The following is an 18,396-nucleotide window of genomic DNA, read 5'->3' as shown; positions in this document are numbered from 1 at the left end:
ACAAGGAAGCGCTGATTCCCACACGCATCCATTAGTGCAGGCGGCGCCCGATAGGAGTTGCGATCGCGCCCAACTACTCGCGGCTACCTTACCTTCGTCCCTTCAATCACAGGCGTTAAGACGACGTATTGAGGATCTCAAGGGTCAACACTTGCTACTGACCTCGGATCTTTGTGATGTCCGAGCGAAGGCTCGTCAGGGTTATGAACGCCTGAAGACTCGCTTGGACCTTTTTGAGAGGATAATGCTGAGGAATCCTCGTTACTCGCGTGATGCCCCTCGCTCTCCAAGTCCTTGTCGTGGTGGGAGGAGTCGTCGGCTGATAGTTTTTCGCCTTCTGCGTCTCCCTCACCCTAACAACGCTCGACTCACAGTCGGCGTCACCATCGGTCTCCTTAGACGGATGGGAGTATGTGACCTCATTTGGGTCTACATACCGTTTCAGACGATCCAAGTAACATACGGGGTTCGTCTTCATATGCCGGGAAAGGGTGAGCCTATAATTAAGGTCTCCAACCTCTTCTACCACCGTAAAGGGCCCAATGAAACGCGGCAACAACTTCGTAGTACCTCCAGGTAGGGCAGAAATTGCATTCTTAGGTAGGGTAGCAGTACTTAATAGTACTATTCGCTGGAAGCGTAATAGCACTCTGTGGGTCATCGTCAAAAAACATGGCGTGCGCCCTGATCCCGAAAAGATCAAGGCAATTACTGACTGGTCAGTTCTAGTCGATGTCAAGGAATTTTGAAAGTTCCTTAGGCTAGCTGCGTTCTTAAACAAGAACTCACGCAATTATGCCGAGATGACAGTTCATCTCTCTCGCCTCTTGAAAAAGACGAGGAATGGTTATGGAACGCTGATTGTCAGCGTTCTTTTGAAGGTATCAAGCTAAGCTTGATGCAATTGCCCATCTTGGCGATTGCAGATCAAGACAGACCATTACATGTGGTCTGTGACGCCAGCGATTTCGCAATCGGCTGTGCGTTAATGCAATACGATACAGACCGCGCGGAGCGCGTCGTCTGTTACCAATCGCGTCAGCTGCAATCAGCTGAACGCAATTACCCAGTGCATGACATGCCATGAAATATGCACTGGCTAAGTTTAGGGTCCATCTCCTCGAACATAGACCGTTCATCGTATATACGGACCAAGCGTCATTATGCACGGCCGCAAATAGCCCACAACTCTCGAAAAGAATGGCGAGGTGGCTATCCTTCTTTGCTGACAATAATTTCTCCGTAGAATATAAACCAGGACGCCTTGAAGTCATCGTTGATACGTTATCACGCTGACCCGATTTCGAGCGGGCTGCGCATTCCAACAGTGAAAATAATCTCACTGCTGCAACACTCATTTCAAGTGATCCGTCATCAACCTTGTTTGATGACAAAAAGAAAGCCTACGCAGAAAATAAGGACCTTCTGCGTTTATGGATCATCTGGTGAATCCATCCGATTAATCTTTCACGGATTTTCCGGCTTTATATCGATCGCCATATGATGATGCACAACACGCAACGGCTTATTCCATTACACAGCCGCTGCCGGCGACACTCCACGTGCCGCCGTCCCAACTCACAATATTTGCGCTTATGCACCATGCATGAGTGTCACTATGCACCAACAAGCGGGCATCGTGGACGTAAGAAAACTTATCTCACAGTAAGTCGCGACTTTTACTGGCCCCGACAGTACCAGCTCGTGCGCAAGTACATTCGTTCCTCCGAGATATGTCAACGAGTGAAGCCTATTTCTTCATCCCGTCCACCTCTCCAACCTCTACCACTTCCGGCAGAATGTTGGCAGTCCGTATCTATGGACTTCGTCTTCGGATTTCCCAAAGAAGATCACAAAATTAATGGAAAAGTTAATTTTGTAAACAGATTCAGCAAGATGGTACATTTTGTTGCAGTCCCAGAGTCGATCACGGCTCTGGGCTGTCCCCGTGTCTATAACGGCATGGTGTTAAAACTCCACGGTCTACCCCGCGAACTGTTCTCGGATGAGATCCACGGTTTACGGCGGAGCTCTTGGCAATCCGTGTTCCGATCGCTCGGAACACGGCTGACTATGTCAACTTCTGATCAGAGACAGATGGTCAGACAGAACACGTAAAATCGCGTCCTCGAAGAGATACTTCGAGATTACGTCCAATTGTATCCGAATTGAAGCGAGTTTTTACCGATTGTCGAATTCGCTATCAACAATCCGGTGCATGCGTCTACAACGCATGCACCGTTCTTCTTGAATGGTTAACGCCATTCACGCATACCCACCCATTAAGAGGAATCCTCTAGTTGAAGGGGGGGTGGACTCGCACGACCAAAACCATTTCTTGCTCATCCTCATCACGCATAGTGATTGATGTCGATGTCGAAGCAATCGACATCGAAGATGAGAAAGATCTCATGGCAGTGCGCACAAAGTCCACTGGAAAAGACAAAATAAATGAGTCAGCAGAGGAATTTCTGCTGGCTCGAGAGTCAATTATCCATTGCTAACGCAGTGAACCGTCAGAAACGGAACGCAGACAAACATGGAAGAGCAAATGTAATTTCATTTAGAATTAATATCCTAGTACTACTCTCTACGGTAAACTTACCTAATCGTGTAGTCACCAATGTGGGTAGCAGTAATCTACTGCCCAAGTTCATTAAGCCATTCCGTGTACTGGATCGCAGAGGCCGATGCGTACACAATAGAATTGCCACGTAGGATGCGAGCGCATTCTACGTTTTACGTTGGTTGGCTCCGCCCGTACCATCAGTACGCGGTTTCTTCTGAGGACGAATCTGACCACCTTTTTCAAGAATCCCTAAAAAAATCTTGTGGTCACGAGCCAGATTCTCATGCTGAATCTGGAGATCTCATGTCGGGTCCAAAGATCCTCGAAACCGCGATGAGCTAACGACAGGTCATCACGAAAAGCGTGATATCTCTGCTCGTAATCCAACATTAAGTACGCACTCTTCGAACGAATTTCCAACCGTTTAAAAAAGTGTGCTTGCACCGTTTGCTCCAACAAGTGACATTTACCGCGCTCGTGACCAAAGTTCTCCTTCACATGGAGGTAGCGATCAAGTTTGTCGATCTTCGACTCTAGATCCGACACACACGATAGATCTAATTTTACATGGAGGTAGCAATCAAGTTTGTCGATCTTCGATTCTAGATCCGACACACACGATAGATCTAATTTTCCCTACTCCACCACAACCATTAGTGGATTCCCACGGTGGTCAACGTTTACTTGTGGAACGTATTCTACGACACCAAGATGTGAAGGAGCAGCGGAAGAATTATTTGCTTCGCTGGCGCGGTTAACCACTTTCGCATGACAGCAGCTGAGAGCCTCGTTCCCTGGCGTTTAGGGCATGGTCCGTCAGTATGACAAGACCCATCGGATGGATTTGAAGGTCCATCGTAGAACACGCACTCCTGGCGCTTGTAAATTGATTGCAAAGCGTCAATCGCATCGCGCATCTCGATAAAGATGCGAGCCCTTCCCCTGGGCGAAGAAAGGGAATAAACATATCCTCACTCGTTTCGTGTTGTCAGCTGAACACGGACAGGGATCACCCCACGTGAGGCATACAAGTCCTACCTCACGAGACAACCGATGCAATTTATACATTGCACCGGTTGGAGTTCGTTTCTCAAACTTAACGCCAAGCTTCGCGTCCAATCTCTTTGACATTGCGAATAATGCGCTCTAGGCTTGCATCAACGAGTTTTATCTCGTTTGTTGTTGCCACTGTACAATCGATGATTAAAGCATCGAGACAAAAAAATTCTTCAGCGCGAACGTTTTTCGCGCTAGGATCAAGGCCATGCAGCTTTGTCGCAATAAATAAAGATACTTATATGGAGGAGTTGTTCCTCCAGACAAGCTACTGACCAGCCGTTCGGGAAAAAGCCACGGCTTCATCTCAGGGGCAAGACGAGGCATTTTATTGACTACGCCCCCTGGGTAATACCCACTGCAGCAGGGGCACCACAAGAAATTTTATTACGATGGCTTACGCCATCGTTATCACCACGCACATAAATATCTGCGGGTGACGGCACGGTAGTCGGTGCTGGCGATGAGGAATCATCTTCATCGCCGGAACCAAACATGCTATAGCAAATGCTATTAGCACGTCTATCCGATTGAGCCCCCTCATTCAAAGGCTCATAGTCAGCCGCCTGACGATGAACAGACGACTGTTCTGTTCTTCCTGAGCCGGCCATTACATCCGACTCTCACTCATACTCGACCTTTGAAGAGGTGTTGCCTTAACGTGGTAAATCACCACGTAAACCTTTCCATTGGACGAGGATCTGATACCCTTGCCTCACGGAGCGGTGGGCAAGCAACCTTCCAACAAGGAAGCGCTGATTCCCACACGCATCCATTAGTGCAGGCGGCGCCCGATAGGAGTTGCGATCGCGCCCAACTACTCGCGGCTACCTTACCTTCGTCCCTTCAATCACAGGCGTTAAGACGACGTATTGAGGATCTCAAGGGTCAACACTTGCTACTGACCTCGGATCTTTGTGATGTCCGAGCGAAGGCTCGTCAGGGTTATGAACGCCTGAAGACTCGCTTGGACCTTTTTGAGAGGATAATGCTGAGGAATCCTCGTTACTCGCGTGATGCCCCTCGCTCTCCAAGTCCTTGTCGTGGTGGGAGGAGTCGTCGGCTGATAGTTTTTCGCCTTCTGCGTCTCCCTCACCCTAACAACGCTCGACTCACAGTCGGCGTCACCATCGGTCTCCTTAGACGGATGGGAGTATGTGACCTCATTTGGGTCTACATACCGTTTCAGACGATCCAAGTAACATACGGGGTTCGTCTTCATATGCCGGGAAAGGGTGAGCCTATAATTAAGGTCTCCAACCTCTTCTACCACCGTAAAGGGCCCAATGAAACGCGGCAACAACTTCGTAGTACCTCCAGGTAGGGCAGAAATTGCATTCTTAGGTAGGGTAGCAGTACTTAATAGTACTATTCACCCACTCTAAAGCGTTCATTATTTTTGGGCTCAGTTCGGTCCGCATATTCTTTTTGCTCGTCCTATGCGCTTGCCATTGCGTCACGGACTTTACGTGTGATGGCTAATCGGTCATCGTCATATTGACGAATTAATGTCCCTCTTTCGCACCCCACTAAGACTCGGGCTGCGCACAAAAAAGTTGGCGTCTGAGGATGGCGCAGTCCGTTAATACAAAACGATGTCTCACCCGTACTGGCGGGGACAATGTTATTTATAGTGAACTCCTCAAAGAGCAATTGCTTGCTCCACTCTTTGGGAGTTACTATGGTGCGCAAGTCATCCGTTACGACCTAATTGGCACGTTCTGTTTGGCCATCGGTCTGGGGATGATCTGCGGTCGACTTGTGGAGCTTGCTACCTAGCATCTCGAACACATGTCGCCAAAAACCAGACGTAAAACGAGGATTCCGGTCCGAAACTATGGACTTGGGCGTCTCCTGTAGTCGGTAAACATGATCCAGGAACAAGAGAGCTGCCTCCTTGCCTGTGATCGATGTCTTACATGGTGCTAAATGGACCATTTTGCTCAGTCTGTCTACAAAGATGACTAACCCCGTCCGACCCTTATGATCGGGCGGCATGCCAAACATAAAGTCCAGACTTACTGACTTCCAACAGCTGGTTGGAATCGGTAGCGGCTTCAGTGGCGCACTGCTGGACGGTGCAGGCTTAATGCGCTGACACTGTTCGCAAGAGCGAATATAGTTGGCCACCCATCTATATAGATGTGGCCACCAAAATCCTTTGACACTCGTAAAAATGTCTTATCACGGCCCAGATGCCCACTAGATGGCGCATTATGGAGCTTGTGAAGGATCATCAGCTTGAGATCTGTGTCATGAGGCACATAGATTCTCAATGGATCACAAAGTGAAAGCTGATGCAATAACAGGCCATCGCTGTGGCTAAAGCGATTCAGCTTAGCTTTTAGGTGCGACGGAAGATTACTTTTCGTCCACCAAAGTGGTCCAACAGCAGGCGACAATGGCCGTCCTGACTGTAGCTCTCTCTTATTCCAGAGGCTAATGAGTTCGTCACGTGGTATGCATTCATGGCTGCCAACGTTGACGGCTGAAATTGTGCTTTAGCCCTAGACACACTATGCTGGTGTCCTACCTCGAAGTCTGGTCTACGCGATAAAGCGTCAGCCAAGACATTCGACTTACCCGGGGCTTATATTTTACTCTGAAATTAAATTCAGAGAAGAATGTAAGCCATCTTGTCATTCTAGGCGAGAGGTGCGGTGAATTTATTGCGGTCCGCAGCGACGCGTGATCCGTATAACCACAAATGGTTCGGTGCCCAGAAGGTGCACACGAAACTTGACAAGAGCATACTTCATTGAAAGTAGCTCTTTGTCATACACGGGGTAATTACGTTCCGCGGCTTTTGAAAGCCGGGACTGATAAGAGATGACGCGGTCAACACCGTCGTCATCTTCTGCTTGAGCGCGCTGCCGATTTCAAAATTACTTGCATCGCAGACGACGCTAAAGGGCTTATCCGCGTCTTGCAATGCCAAGACCGGTGCCTCTACAAGAGATTCTTCATTGCTGTGAACGCACCATATTGTTCTTTTAACCAAACCCATTCTGCGTCCTTTTTAAGGAGTTCAGATAATGGTTACTTTGCTCAGCATAATTCTTGCTATATTTAAGCAAGTAATTAGCAAGTTCTAGGAATTGGCGCAAACTCTTCACATGCCGTGGGGTTGGCAATTCCTTTGCGACCCTTTGCTGATTTTATCTTGTCTGGGTCTGCTCGTACACCATGTCAAGCGAGCCAAGGCGGGACATGTGCGTGGAGAGTAAATCGCCTCACTGCAGCCCGACCTTTCGTGTGTGTAAAGCCACAGGTGGAGTAATATCCAACTAAGGTAAAGCTTTGCATTGGCCTCGAATAATGCTGAAACAGCTATGGATATTTTTTTATGTAGCTGATGCTCTAAATCGTTTTTATGAATTGACCCATTACAAAATACGTAGCTAGGACTTGGAGCTTGTTGCGCTTGCCACATTTTCCGGGCGTTTATTGACCCCGCACAGTCTATTTCAGGAGTTCCTTTTACGAAAATGTCTTGATAAGTGTTTCTACTCAGCATTTGAAGCGGAGCTACCTCGCTCCTAAAGTCAGAGGAAGACTTTCAGACTCAGAGAGTCACTTAGTTCTATCATACTAATGGGTTTTACAACTCAGGGAGTCGTACAAGCTATAAAAGCTTAAGGAATCCTAGTTTAAGGGATTCAGGGGTTCGTAGAGCCAAGTGGCAACTAGTGCCCAAGAGGATATAACTTAGGAAGGCTTGTATCGCTTACAGATCAATACGGAAGCCTTATTAAGGCACTTGACGCTTTAAGATCAAAAGGGGAACTGTACTTTATTTAATTATTTAAATCTAAAACCTTGCCCTAGCTAATTAAAAATAGATTTTGGCCACCAGGTTTATATCTGGCGGCGACCACATTTGTTACCCATAATAAATGGGATTTAAGTAACTAATTATTTTAAAATTAGATAAAAGGGTATTTTACCCATAAAGTAAATGTACCACAACAACGGTTCTCCAACCGATGTGTGCTCCATTACACCCTCCCCCATCAGACTGTTGACACCGAGTGACAACATTCGCTTCATTTCCTCTTGAGGTTGGAACCTAAACAGCTAACCGTTCGGTTGTGTTTTTATTCCTTTGTCTAATGACAATCAAGCGTGAATCACAGACTTTGAGCATCTTCTCGACGATGAGGGGATGGTGGACTTTGGAGGAGAAAAGAGAGCGGCGTTCATTCACGCCTTCTTCTCCGGATGAACGTCGGCGGGCCCCGAATCCGTTCCCAGATCGTGGTGCCGCCCCTGATGTCCTAACTGCATTGAGCAGGATACGGGATCATGAGTCCAACAATATTACGAATTCGCTCGATGAAGAGCAAGAGCATATGATCCTCATAAAGGAAAGAGCTCGTCGTCGAGCTGCCGAAATAGCAAAAGCTAAAGCTCATAGTGAATATAGATTCACTCCGCTTAGTGTGGACGAGCGTCTCAAAGAGAAAGCGGGTCATTGCTTGGCCATCTGGATCTCTGGTGACCCGGCGAGGACGCCGCAAGAGATCGCTGCCCGCGACGCTATTCATGAGCAATACTTTACGCCAAAGGTAATGACGCGAAGCCAGTATCTGGCGCGTTTACGTGATCAAGCCCGTGGAACTTCGGTGACCTCCATGCGGGAAATTTCGATCGTTTTGTCACCAAACGAAACAAGAAGTGAAAACGAATTATCATTTGAGAACTGGGTTCACCGGGCCCACCGTCTTCGTAATTTCTGGATTATCAGAGAGTCTGCGGATAGAGGTGATGTTCGTTTGGAACGGAAGCTTCGCTTCGACTTTGCTAAGCTTAAGGCCAAAGGCCAGTTACGTTCGGCATTTATGCCACAAAATGAAGAAAGGCCTAGCCGATGTTTCAGTGCTTCGGTTGACCTACAACCAAGGGTCGAAGCCGTACTGAGGCTTTCGATCCACCTAATCATCCCACGTTGAGCGGTGGGAAGCGTCGTTTGACGCGAGTTGACCCTGAGCTTGGCGCTCAAAAACGTCAACGGCGTACGGGCAATCTTGCCGAAGAGGTATCTCGAACTCCCAAGAGTTGTCAGATGAGGGGTACCCTAGCCACTTCACCAGATACTGGTATTGACCTCACGACGACGTCGCTTTAAAAGTTTCTCCACATGAAAAATAAAGGCTTCCCCGCGCATCAAGCAGCGCGGGAGGGGGTCGAAATTTCGGCGGAAGCATTTTGATGCTCTACGGCGCGAGGTGCAACTTCTTCGTGATGTCATTGCTCAGGTCGAGAGCTCTTTTGAGGCGGTTGGGGACCGTCTTTCGACGCTGGAGCGTCAGCAGCCTCGTTTAGAGGGCCAATTGGAGTTCCTGGTGAGGATGCAACTGTCTGCGGCACGACCGCCTGTCTCGGCGCAAGCGCCTTCAAGTCCACGTGGGAAGGGTCCCGATATTGGCTTTAGCAAGCCAAAGTAAGACACTGGGTGTGTACGCAGCTTGCTGGGAAGGTTTGGCGTATAAGCCAGGCCCTTTTTGGCCACGACCGTAAATGGTCCAATAAAGCGCGGGCGCAATTTGGTCTTGAAGACCGCGGAAACCAAGTTGGTAGGTAGGTTTTTAGCGTTTAGCAAATTTCGGTCTCCGACCATATAAGAATTATTACAGCTTCTGCCTTTGGCATCTGCTTGTTCTTTTTGTTTGTCTTGGCTTTCAGCCATCGTATCCCTTACATGTCTTAAGACACTAAATCGCGTCGCTAGAAACTCACTTACTTGTTTCCGAACGGTAACAGGGCTGATATCAGCAAGCCTATCGGCCAATTCTCCCCCACTAAGCCCTAACCACCCAGTAGTATCATTTATGGAACGCGTGGGAGGGTAAGATCGTGTACATAGAACGGAGTATAGCCTGTAGAGGCATGAATAGCGTTATTTAACGCAAACTCCACCACTGGGAGCATTGAGCTCCAGCGCTTTGGTGTCTGAGCACTCACGCTGCGTAAAACGTCTTCAATGACGCGATTGACACGGTCAGTTTGACCATCGGTCTGCGGATGGTCCGCAGTGGACATATCCAATCTGGTGCCAAGCACTCGAAAAATTGATTTCCAGAATTTACCCGTGAAACGGGATCCCGATCAGAGACAATTGCCACTGACAAGCCATGTTGTCGAAACACGCGATCGTTAAACAGCTTAGCTGTACCCTCTCCATCAATTGAATTCGGCACGGCCGCATAGTGAGCCATTTTGCTCAAACGGTCAACAAAGACCACTATACCGGAATTACCGGCTGAATCTTTCGGTAGCCCACAAACAAAATCCATACTAATGGACTCCCAGCAACCTATGGGGACGGGAAGACTCGCCAGTGGCGCAGCAGCATGCGCCGAGGGGTCAACCCGTTGGCACGTTTCGCATGTGCGAACATATGTGCTGATCCATTCATAAAGTTTGGGCCACCAATAGCCCTGGTTTATATGCCGTAGGTCTTTTCTCTACCGAGATGACCACCAAGGACAATATCGTGTGCCTCATAGAGGATTCGGTACTTCAAATCCTCATCATGAGGAACAACATGCGGAGGGTCCGCGATGTCTGTGCAATAACGCAACAGGTTGTTAACGATAGAAAATCGATGTAACCTTGCACGCAAACATGCCGGTAATTTAATACCTGAATCCGAGTTCATTAAAGCTCGTAGCAGAGCTACACACTGTCCATCCTTGGCGTAAGCCGAACGGATTAATTTAAAAATAGGTTACGAGATAGTCTTTAGATGAGAAAGCTCATAATCCGGCCTGCGTGATAACGCATCGACCAAAGCATTTTGCTTGCCGGGTTTATACTTCACCTCGAAGTTGTATTCCGCAAAAAAGGATAGCCATCGGGCCATTCTCTGTGAGAGATGGGGCGACGTAGTCGCCGTGCGTAATGACGCGAGATCTGCAACCACAAACGGCTCAGAGTCGAGCAGATGAACTCTGACTTTGACGAGAGCATACTTCATAGCAAGGGTTATTCTTTTCCGCAGCATCTATTTGTAACAGAGCACTGCCAATGGCAAAATCTGATGCATCATAGACGACACTGAAAAGCCAATTTGGGTTTGGCAGTGCCAGAATCGGGGCAAGGATAAGACTATCCTTTAGTGCTCGAAAAGCATTATTTTAGTTGCTAGTCCAGCACCATTCTGAATCCTTTTTAAGGAGATTAGATAATGACCTAGCCATATCAGCGTAATTTTTGCTATATTTTCGTAAATAGTTGGCGAGACCAAACCACTAACGCAAATCCTTTTGATTTTTAGGAACCGGCCAATCTACTATGGCTTTCACCTTAGCGGGATCCGCTCTAAGGCCTCGCTTTCCATTGAAGCATCCTAAAAAAGGAATTTCGTCTGCGCCAAAAATGCATTTATATGCATTGGCATACAATTTGTTAGTGCGCATGCACCCGAGCACTGCTCGCAAATGGTTTAAATGGTTTTCCATATCCGACCGATCCTGCTCCGCACGACTATGGACAAAAATGTCATCGAAATAAGTCTGTGCTTAACTTCGATGAGGGCGAAACAATTGCCTCACTAGACGATTAAATGTTGCCGGAGCGTTGGAAAGCCCTTGTGGCATAACCAGCCACTCCCATAACATGCCGCTTGCAGTGCTAACCGCTGTAAGCGGGATATGGCTAGCTTGCATGAGCAATTGGTAGCAACCATCGACTAAGTCCAATGCACTGTACATTGTACATCCCACCATAATATTCTGAAGAACATCCTTTCTAGAAATGGGGGTTTGTGCTGGTATAGTGATAGCATTAAGCTTATTATAAACATGTACATTGCGCCATTGACCATCTGGTTTTTTTGACACAAAATGTCGGTGTCGAATGAGGAGATTTGCCCTCTCGTATTATTCCAGCCTCGTGCTTAGCGCGAAAGAAATCGTCAATGACGTCACACTGCTCCTTTGGTAAAGGCCATTGTCTTGTGACACAGTATTTGGTTACCGGAACCAAGTCAATTTCATGACGAACACCTCTATCCAGAGGTAAAATAGATGGTGGGTTATTACATACCACATCTGGAATTCCTTAATCAAGGAACAAAAGGGATCGTAGGATCTTTAAGTATCGATGACCCATTTCGCGCACTAAGTGCAGCTTTTGTGTCATCCAGGACAGCTCGTGTAGAAATGACGATAAGTTTAACTCAACCATAGTTACAATGACCGCCATTTCAGATAAGTCACCAGCCTTTAAGGCTCGACCGCACTCATCAATAGACATTTCGTCTAGCTCCAAAAGAGCATGTAACGAAGGGATTGCCGCAAGGCTAACTTCCCCTCAATATTACCGGTTACACCATTTACAAGCGTATGTACTTGCTCACTCGTATCACTTTTTTAGGGTATACACGCTTCTTGTCCATCCTGTCTTGGAGTGGAGACAATACGCCTCTTAGAGGCCGGGACATTCACATCCCCGGGTTTTCCAGCCTGTATTGGTTCTATACAAGACATGGTGTCTAATTTGACATCCGACAAGGAGTTAGGTAATTCAACTTCCTTATCCAGCGAACGTTCACGTGTCGCTTCACGTGCATTAGGAGGATTGGACCCAAAATGCCCTGGCGAACCGCCAATAGTGTCACTATTGACACTCAGTATGGTGCCACCTCGGCCGACCACACTCGGTGGACTTAGGCATGTCACTCCACGTATCTCAGGGATATTGCACCCTTGATGATTCGGCCTTAGGCCAACAGTTCTTTCAGCATTCAGTGAATCGTTATTACAACGAGTGTCACTCGACGGAGTACGTGCCGTTCTACTTATTTCTACTGAGTCGAGCTCAAAATCAATGTTATTAACATTAAAGTTTATTAGCTCAGACATGCCAATGTCTAAAACACTGACAGACTCATTCAAGGATCCGCGCTAATAGCGCTTTTGTTGCATTGCAAAGGTGGATTCATGACTCTCCAAAACTTTACTAGGAACATTGCGCGTGGCGCCTAAGGTCTTAGACTTCCAATCGATCCATGGCTCATGATGTTCTAACCAGGCCATACCAAGGATGAGATTATATCTCAAATCCAAATCTAGGACGAGACAGCGTTCCATACTGTCAAAGTCCAGAAACTTTATACCTAAGTTCAATGGAACTTTGGGAATAGTGACACGAGTCCCAGTCGCTCTAGCGTATCAGTTTTGAGAGAAATAAATGAAGTTGGGCTTTTATTTGTTTCTTTCAGCAATTTTATATGGTATTTTTTTTTAATTTTTTTTAAAAGTGACAATTTTATTTTATTTTTCAGAAAATGATTTTTTTAAAATAAAATCGTGCTCTAACCCGACATAGGTGAATAGGTCGAGTAGAACCTAATTTCTGTCGATACACGAGACTGCATACAAAACGCAAGGACGAACCCCTCGCTAAGCGAACAGTGGTTGTATCACCTTCATGCACTTTAAGCGCCTCAACGTATTGTGACTTCCTTCAAGGGAAAGGCGTCGAGCATAATTGCAAGACGCTCCTGAGTCAATTAAAATTGACCACGGCTTATCAAAGCCCTTTACAGTCGCTTGAGCGACTAGCAAGCCAGGCTTGTACTCTCGCCCCGCGCCATTGAGCATTGAGCTGATTGGGGCTAGGTTCTGTTTCTTCTCACCTCCTTGAGGTTCAACAGAGCCTAGGTCTTCCCCAGTAGGGCGCCCCGCACCTACTGGGTATCGACGTTTTCCCGCACCGTACCAGATCTCTGGTATAGGTCGGAGTTGGAGCTCTTTCGAGCTTTACGCGAATTTCGAAGAGGGCAGGCAGGGCGTAAACGTTTCGTGCTTCCGCACATATAACATCTACGGATGGTCTTTTGCTGTTCCACAGCTTGAAGCTTCTCTTCTCCTTCCTCAACGAGGCTTAAATTCATGGGTTCCGCTCTATATGACGGAATCCATGTGCTCGAGGAGCTTGTTCGGTGAACAGACGTGCTAACACAAAAGACTTAAAGTCGAACTCGGTGCGTAGCGCTAGACTCCCTCTTCGAAAGTAGATGGATGAATAATTCCGTTCGGGCAACGCCCTCATTGAGACCCCCCCATAAAGATGGTTATTTCAATTGCCTCTTGCACCAGGTCTTGATGCATAGATGCAATGAGAGTTCTCAATTCCTGGACAAAGTCTCCTAGGGCTCTCTTACCCTGTCGAGTCGCTAGGAGCCGTGTTCGCATGCGAAAAGCCTGATCAGGCGGTGCAAACATGCTGGTCATTTGCTGTGTCAGCGAATCCCATAAGGAAAAAGTGTCTTCTATAGACGTGCTGCACGATAGTGCCCATTCCATGGCTCTACCTCCAAGTTTGGAAATGGCCATAGCCACCTTTTGCCGTTCTGTTAAGAACAAGGCGGAATCATTGGACATTTCCATCTGCTTAATCCAAAAAGGAAGATTTTATCCCTCTTTCTCTCAAATGTCTTCACATTTACAGTTTGAGGGCGAGCCCTCGGCTCTGAGTCAGGTACAGAGATGTACCGGGTTGGCATAAATGCCGCTAAATGGTCCTGCACCTGACCGATCAGGGAGGCTTCGTACCGCATGAAGGCTTCAAGCCTTGCATGCAGGACCTCTAGTCCCTGGGAGATATTAAATTCCACGTGCTCAAGCCCGAATAAGGTTTTGAGCTTGTCATAAGCGGCGCGTTGCGCTTCTGAAAATTCTGGAACCTCTTCCATTTTCGTGAGAAATTAGTCTTGTAAAGACTCAGGCGTAGATTGACTACGAGTTCTACCAGGTGTAGCGGAGCTACCTCGCTCCTTTAGTCAGAGGAAGACTTTCAGACTCAGAGAGTCTTTTAGTTCTATTGAGCTAATGGGTTTAACAACTCAGGGAGTCGTACAAGCTATAAACTTAAGGAATCCTAGTTCAAGGGATTCAGGGGTTCGTAGAACCAAGTGGCAACTAGTGCCCAAGGAGATATACCTTAGGAAGACTTCTATCTCTTACAGATTAATGCGCAAGCCGTAGGAAGGCACTTAATGTATTAAGATCAAAAGGGGATAACTCAATTATTTAAATCTAAAAACCCTACCCTAATTAATTTAAAATAGATTTTGGCCGCCAAATTTGTATCTGGCGGCGACCACATTTGTCACCTATAATAAATGGGATTTAAGTAACTAACTATTTTAAAATTAGACAAAAGGATATTTTACCCATAAAGTAAATGTACCACAACAACGGTTCTCCAACCGATGTGTGCCTTATTACAGCATTCTAGCTGCTCTTTCGTTTCTCGACGTCCGGACTGTGACTTAAGAAACATAGCATAATTTTGGGCTTGTTTGATTTTGTGGGCACACCGCACTTCCACCCAATCAGAGTGCGCGTGCGATTTTTTTTATCAACTATGAGAAGTTTATCACGCATCTGCTATCCTCCGATACTTGGTATTCGTGTGGAAAATATCCTTTAACAAAGGTTAGATTGTATATGCTAGCGTGGACATGTCAGGAGAATTACGATACATACGTTTAAGTATCTCTCGAAGGACGAGTTTGCCTGGTATTGCACCAATTTTACAAAGGGCCATGAGGCTGACTGCAATGTCGTTACAAGCCGCAACTACTGTTATGGTCTTACAAATAATTGGTGCAACAGTTTCATTTTTCTGCTCGTATTGGAAAGCCACCTACGTCGTAGACACGAATACGACACGGCTATTACTGAGCGGAGGATCAATTGAATCGCTGTTCTATTAAGGTTTATAAACTTCCATGAGACCAACCTACAGCTTGCAGGATACGAAAACGCTTCAGCAAGCAACCGGAAAGAATCACAGGTTTCGCTTTTCGAGCCAAAAAAAATCTAAACTCAAATTACTTTGCTACACCCATGTGACCTTGTCTTCGATAGGCTTGCGAGTACCTTTAGGCACCTTGGCGTCTTCCTTTGGCATTCCGACGTAGAAGAGACCAATGCATTTGTCTTTCGCTTCCAACTGCAAATAGTCCTTCATCTCTTGCGCCAACGTTATCGGTGGACCTGAGCTCCAGTACGCCGCTACGCCATGAGTAGTGGCCACTAGATGCATATTCTGGACAGCACAGGCCACGGCGCACAATTCTTCCCATTCCGGAATCTTACCGCTTTTTTGGCGCTTTAGGCAAATTGCAATGACGTACGATGAGACGGAGCAATTGGAAATCATCTTGTTATATTTCGACTGCAAAAACTTGTTGGCCGGTACATTGGTCCGATACCACGTCGCCATAAGTTGACCGAGCTCCAGGCGCTTTTCAAGCGCTTCAAACACCACAAAGCGCCACGGCTCGGTCCTACCATGCGTAGGTGCCCAGTTAGCAGCGGTAAGCATTTTCTTTAGCACGTCACGAGGCACTTTTTTATCGCTATCATAGTCGGTCGGGAAAATACTGCGGCGTTCAGCAATGAGCGCCTCGGCAGTCCAGAGCCTGTCCCCATCGGCATTATACACTATCTTGTTGCTTCCTGCCGCAGTTTTCTCTTTACGATGACCAAGAGTAGTCATCTCCGCACGTAGCTTTAGCACATAAAGTGCTAGACACACCGTCGCGGTGGTCGACGCCACGATCGCTTGCATTTGTGAACAAGTCATACTGACCAATTAGAAGAGTTAGAGAAGTAGTCCTTTTGTTGTGGCTGCAAAAGCCAGAGATTCAAGTAAATAAAGATTTGACCATGCTGTCTCGCCACATCACGGCTTCGTTGCGTCGTGCTTTTTCTTCGACTTATTTTAAGGCTTCCTTGCAGGCTGTGTGGACCCAATCAAATGGCCATCAAAGCTTTATACCCACATGGAAGCTTTATGCAGTCGGAGCAACTGCGGTCGGAGTGACCATGTGCCCATCACTATGTGAGTCGAAAGTCGAGGAAGTTGAGACCTCAGGACCTCCTGGCGTTCGTCGACCCGACTTGCCTGTTTTCTCATTAGATGAAGTGCAAAAGCATACAGGAGCTCATAAAAACGGTACGTGGGTCGTCTACCGACACGGCGTTTACGATATTACAAAATTTATTGCGTCGCACCCGGGCGGAACGAAAATTCTCTTGGCTGCTGGGCGTTCCATTGAACCATTTTGGCAACTTTATGCTGCTCATAACCACGCGGATGTACACAAAATACTCGAGACGCTACGGGTTGGCAACTTGCGACAGGAGGACGTCGAGTTGCTGGAAACAGTACGAAAGGAACGGTACGGTAAAGGACCGTACAGCAAAGATCCGACCCGTCATCCGGCTTTGAACGTCAATTCCAGTATGCCATTTAACGCCGAGCCCCCAGCCGAGTTACTCATGCAGTCGTTCATAACCCCCAACGACCTCTTTTTTGTGCGTAACCATTTGCCAGTACCCGAGGTGGATATTGAAACATTTACATTAAAAATCGCAGGACTAGGCATCGATCAAGAGAGAAACGTGGAATTTACAATCGATGATTTAAAGAACAAGTTTCAACATCATACAATTACGACAACAATTCAATGTGCTGGAAATCGACGAGCCGAGATGTCGAGTGTAAAGCAAGTGAACGGTTTAAGTTGGGATACCACAGCACTGTCGACCGCCACGTGGACGGGTGTGTTGCTATCGGATGTGCTAGCTAGTATTGGCATTACGGATGAATCGTCGTTATCTGAAAACTCTCTTGAGATGGGCCAAGCTGACCAAAACAGCGTTATGCAGCACGTTCAGTTTGAAGGATTGGATGCCGACTTGGAGGGCAATACGTATGGTGCATCCATTCCTGCTGCCACGGCTTTAGATCCGAGGAAAGAGGTGCTACTGGCATTTCAAATGAATGGAGAGACGATCCCACGAGACCACGGCTATCCTTTGCGAGCGATTGTACCAGGTACCGTAGGGGCTCGTAACGTCAAGTTTGTACATCGGATTATACTTTCGAGTGACGAGAGTCCGAGTTTCTGGCAACAGCGAGACTACAAAGGCTTTCCACCCAATGTTGACTACTCGCGGGATGATTATTGGAAGTTTGCAGGTGCTTCGATTCAAGAACTTCCAGTTCAATCTGCAATTACGGAACCCAAGGACGGATCCGTTCACGTGGTCACTGATACGTCGGATAGCTCCATTGTCACTGTCAAAGGCTATGCTTGGAGTGGCGGTGGTCGCAATATCATTCGAGTAGATGTATCGGTTGATGGTGGTAAGACGTGGACGCCTGCAGAATTGCATGAGCTAGGTAAACGTCAAAAGTATAATCGAGCATGGGCTTGGACGCCTTGGGAATTAGACGTGGAGGTGCTTTCAGGCACGACAACACTGGATATCATGTGTAAAGCTATCGATGCTTCTTACAATGTTCAGCCTGACACCATTCCTCCTATTTGGAATATGCGGGGTGTGCTGAACAATGCTTGGCATCGAGTGCATGTGACAGTGGAGCACTCGGTCGACGAACATTAAATATTAAGATTATGGTTATATTGCTACTTACGTGTAGACGTACTGTCTATTCGAATACTTACACAAATGGAAAAATGAGGATATCTTGAAGCATAAAGGTATGACACCCCTCCGCACCTTAAATATTACAAATGGACAAGGTCTAAGTGACTTTCAGCACGATGTCGGCTTATTACGCTCAGCTTTTTGCTCGACCTTTTATATGGCGTTAAGGCACTGGTACCACCATGCACTTAATATCTACACAAACCCATTACATCATTCACGCTAATAGCTTTATGGATACTGCAACATTGTAATGGGGTGTCCCGTTGCATAAGTATTGTTTCCTTAAAGAGT

At 47.0% G+C, this 18,396-nt stretch overlaps 2 protein-coding genes across 2 annotated transcripts; one reads left to right on the top strand and one right to left on the bottom strand.

Annotated features, from left to right (window-relative positions):
* Nucleotides 1–15,478: 15,478 nt before the first annotated feature.
* CCR75_002188 (uncharacterized protein) lies at nucleotides 15,479–16,213 on the bottom strand (the record flags this gene model as incomplete). Its single annotated transcript, XM_067960287.1, has 1 exon — nucleotides 15,479–16,213. One exon carries the CDS (start codon nucleotides 16,211–16,213, stop codon nucleotides 15,479–15,481), a length of 735 nt encoding a protein of 244 aa, XP_067821241.1.
* A 98-nt stretch (nucleotides 16,214–16,311) lies between these two features.
* On the top strand, nucleotides 16,312–18,057 carry CCR75_002189 (uncharacterized protein; the record flags this gene model as incomplete). Its single annotated transcript, XM_067960288.1, has 1 exon — nucleotides 16,312–18,057. The coding sequence occupies one exon, from the start codon at nucleotides 16,312–16,314 to the stop codon at nucleotides 18,055–18,057; it is 1,746 nt and encodes a 581-aa protein (XP_067821242.1).
* Between the last annotated feature and the right edge of the window lie 339 nt (nucleotides 18,058–18,396).

This window comes from Bremia lactucae, linkage group LG5, assembly GCF_004359215.1.
Source record: "Bremia lactucae strain SF5 linkage group LG5, whole genome shotgun sequence".
Taxonomy (NCBI): domain Eukaryota; phylum Oomycota; class Peronosporomycetes; order Peronosporales; family Peronosporaceae; genus Bremia; species Bremia lactucae.
The sequence above is the reverse complement of the archived record's forward strand: the minus strand, read 5'-3'. Positions and strand labels throughout refer to the sequence as shown.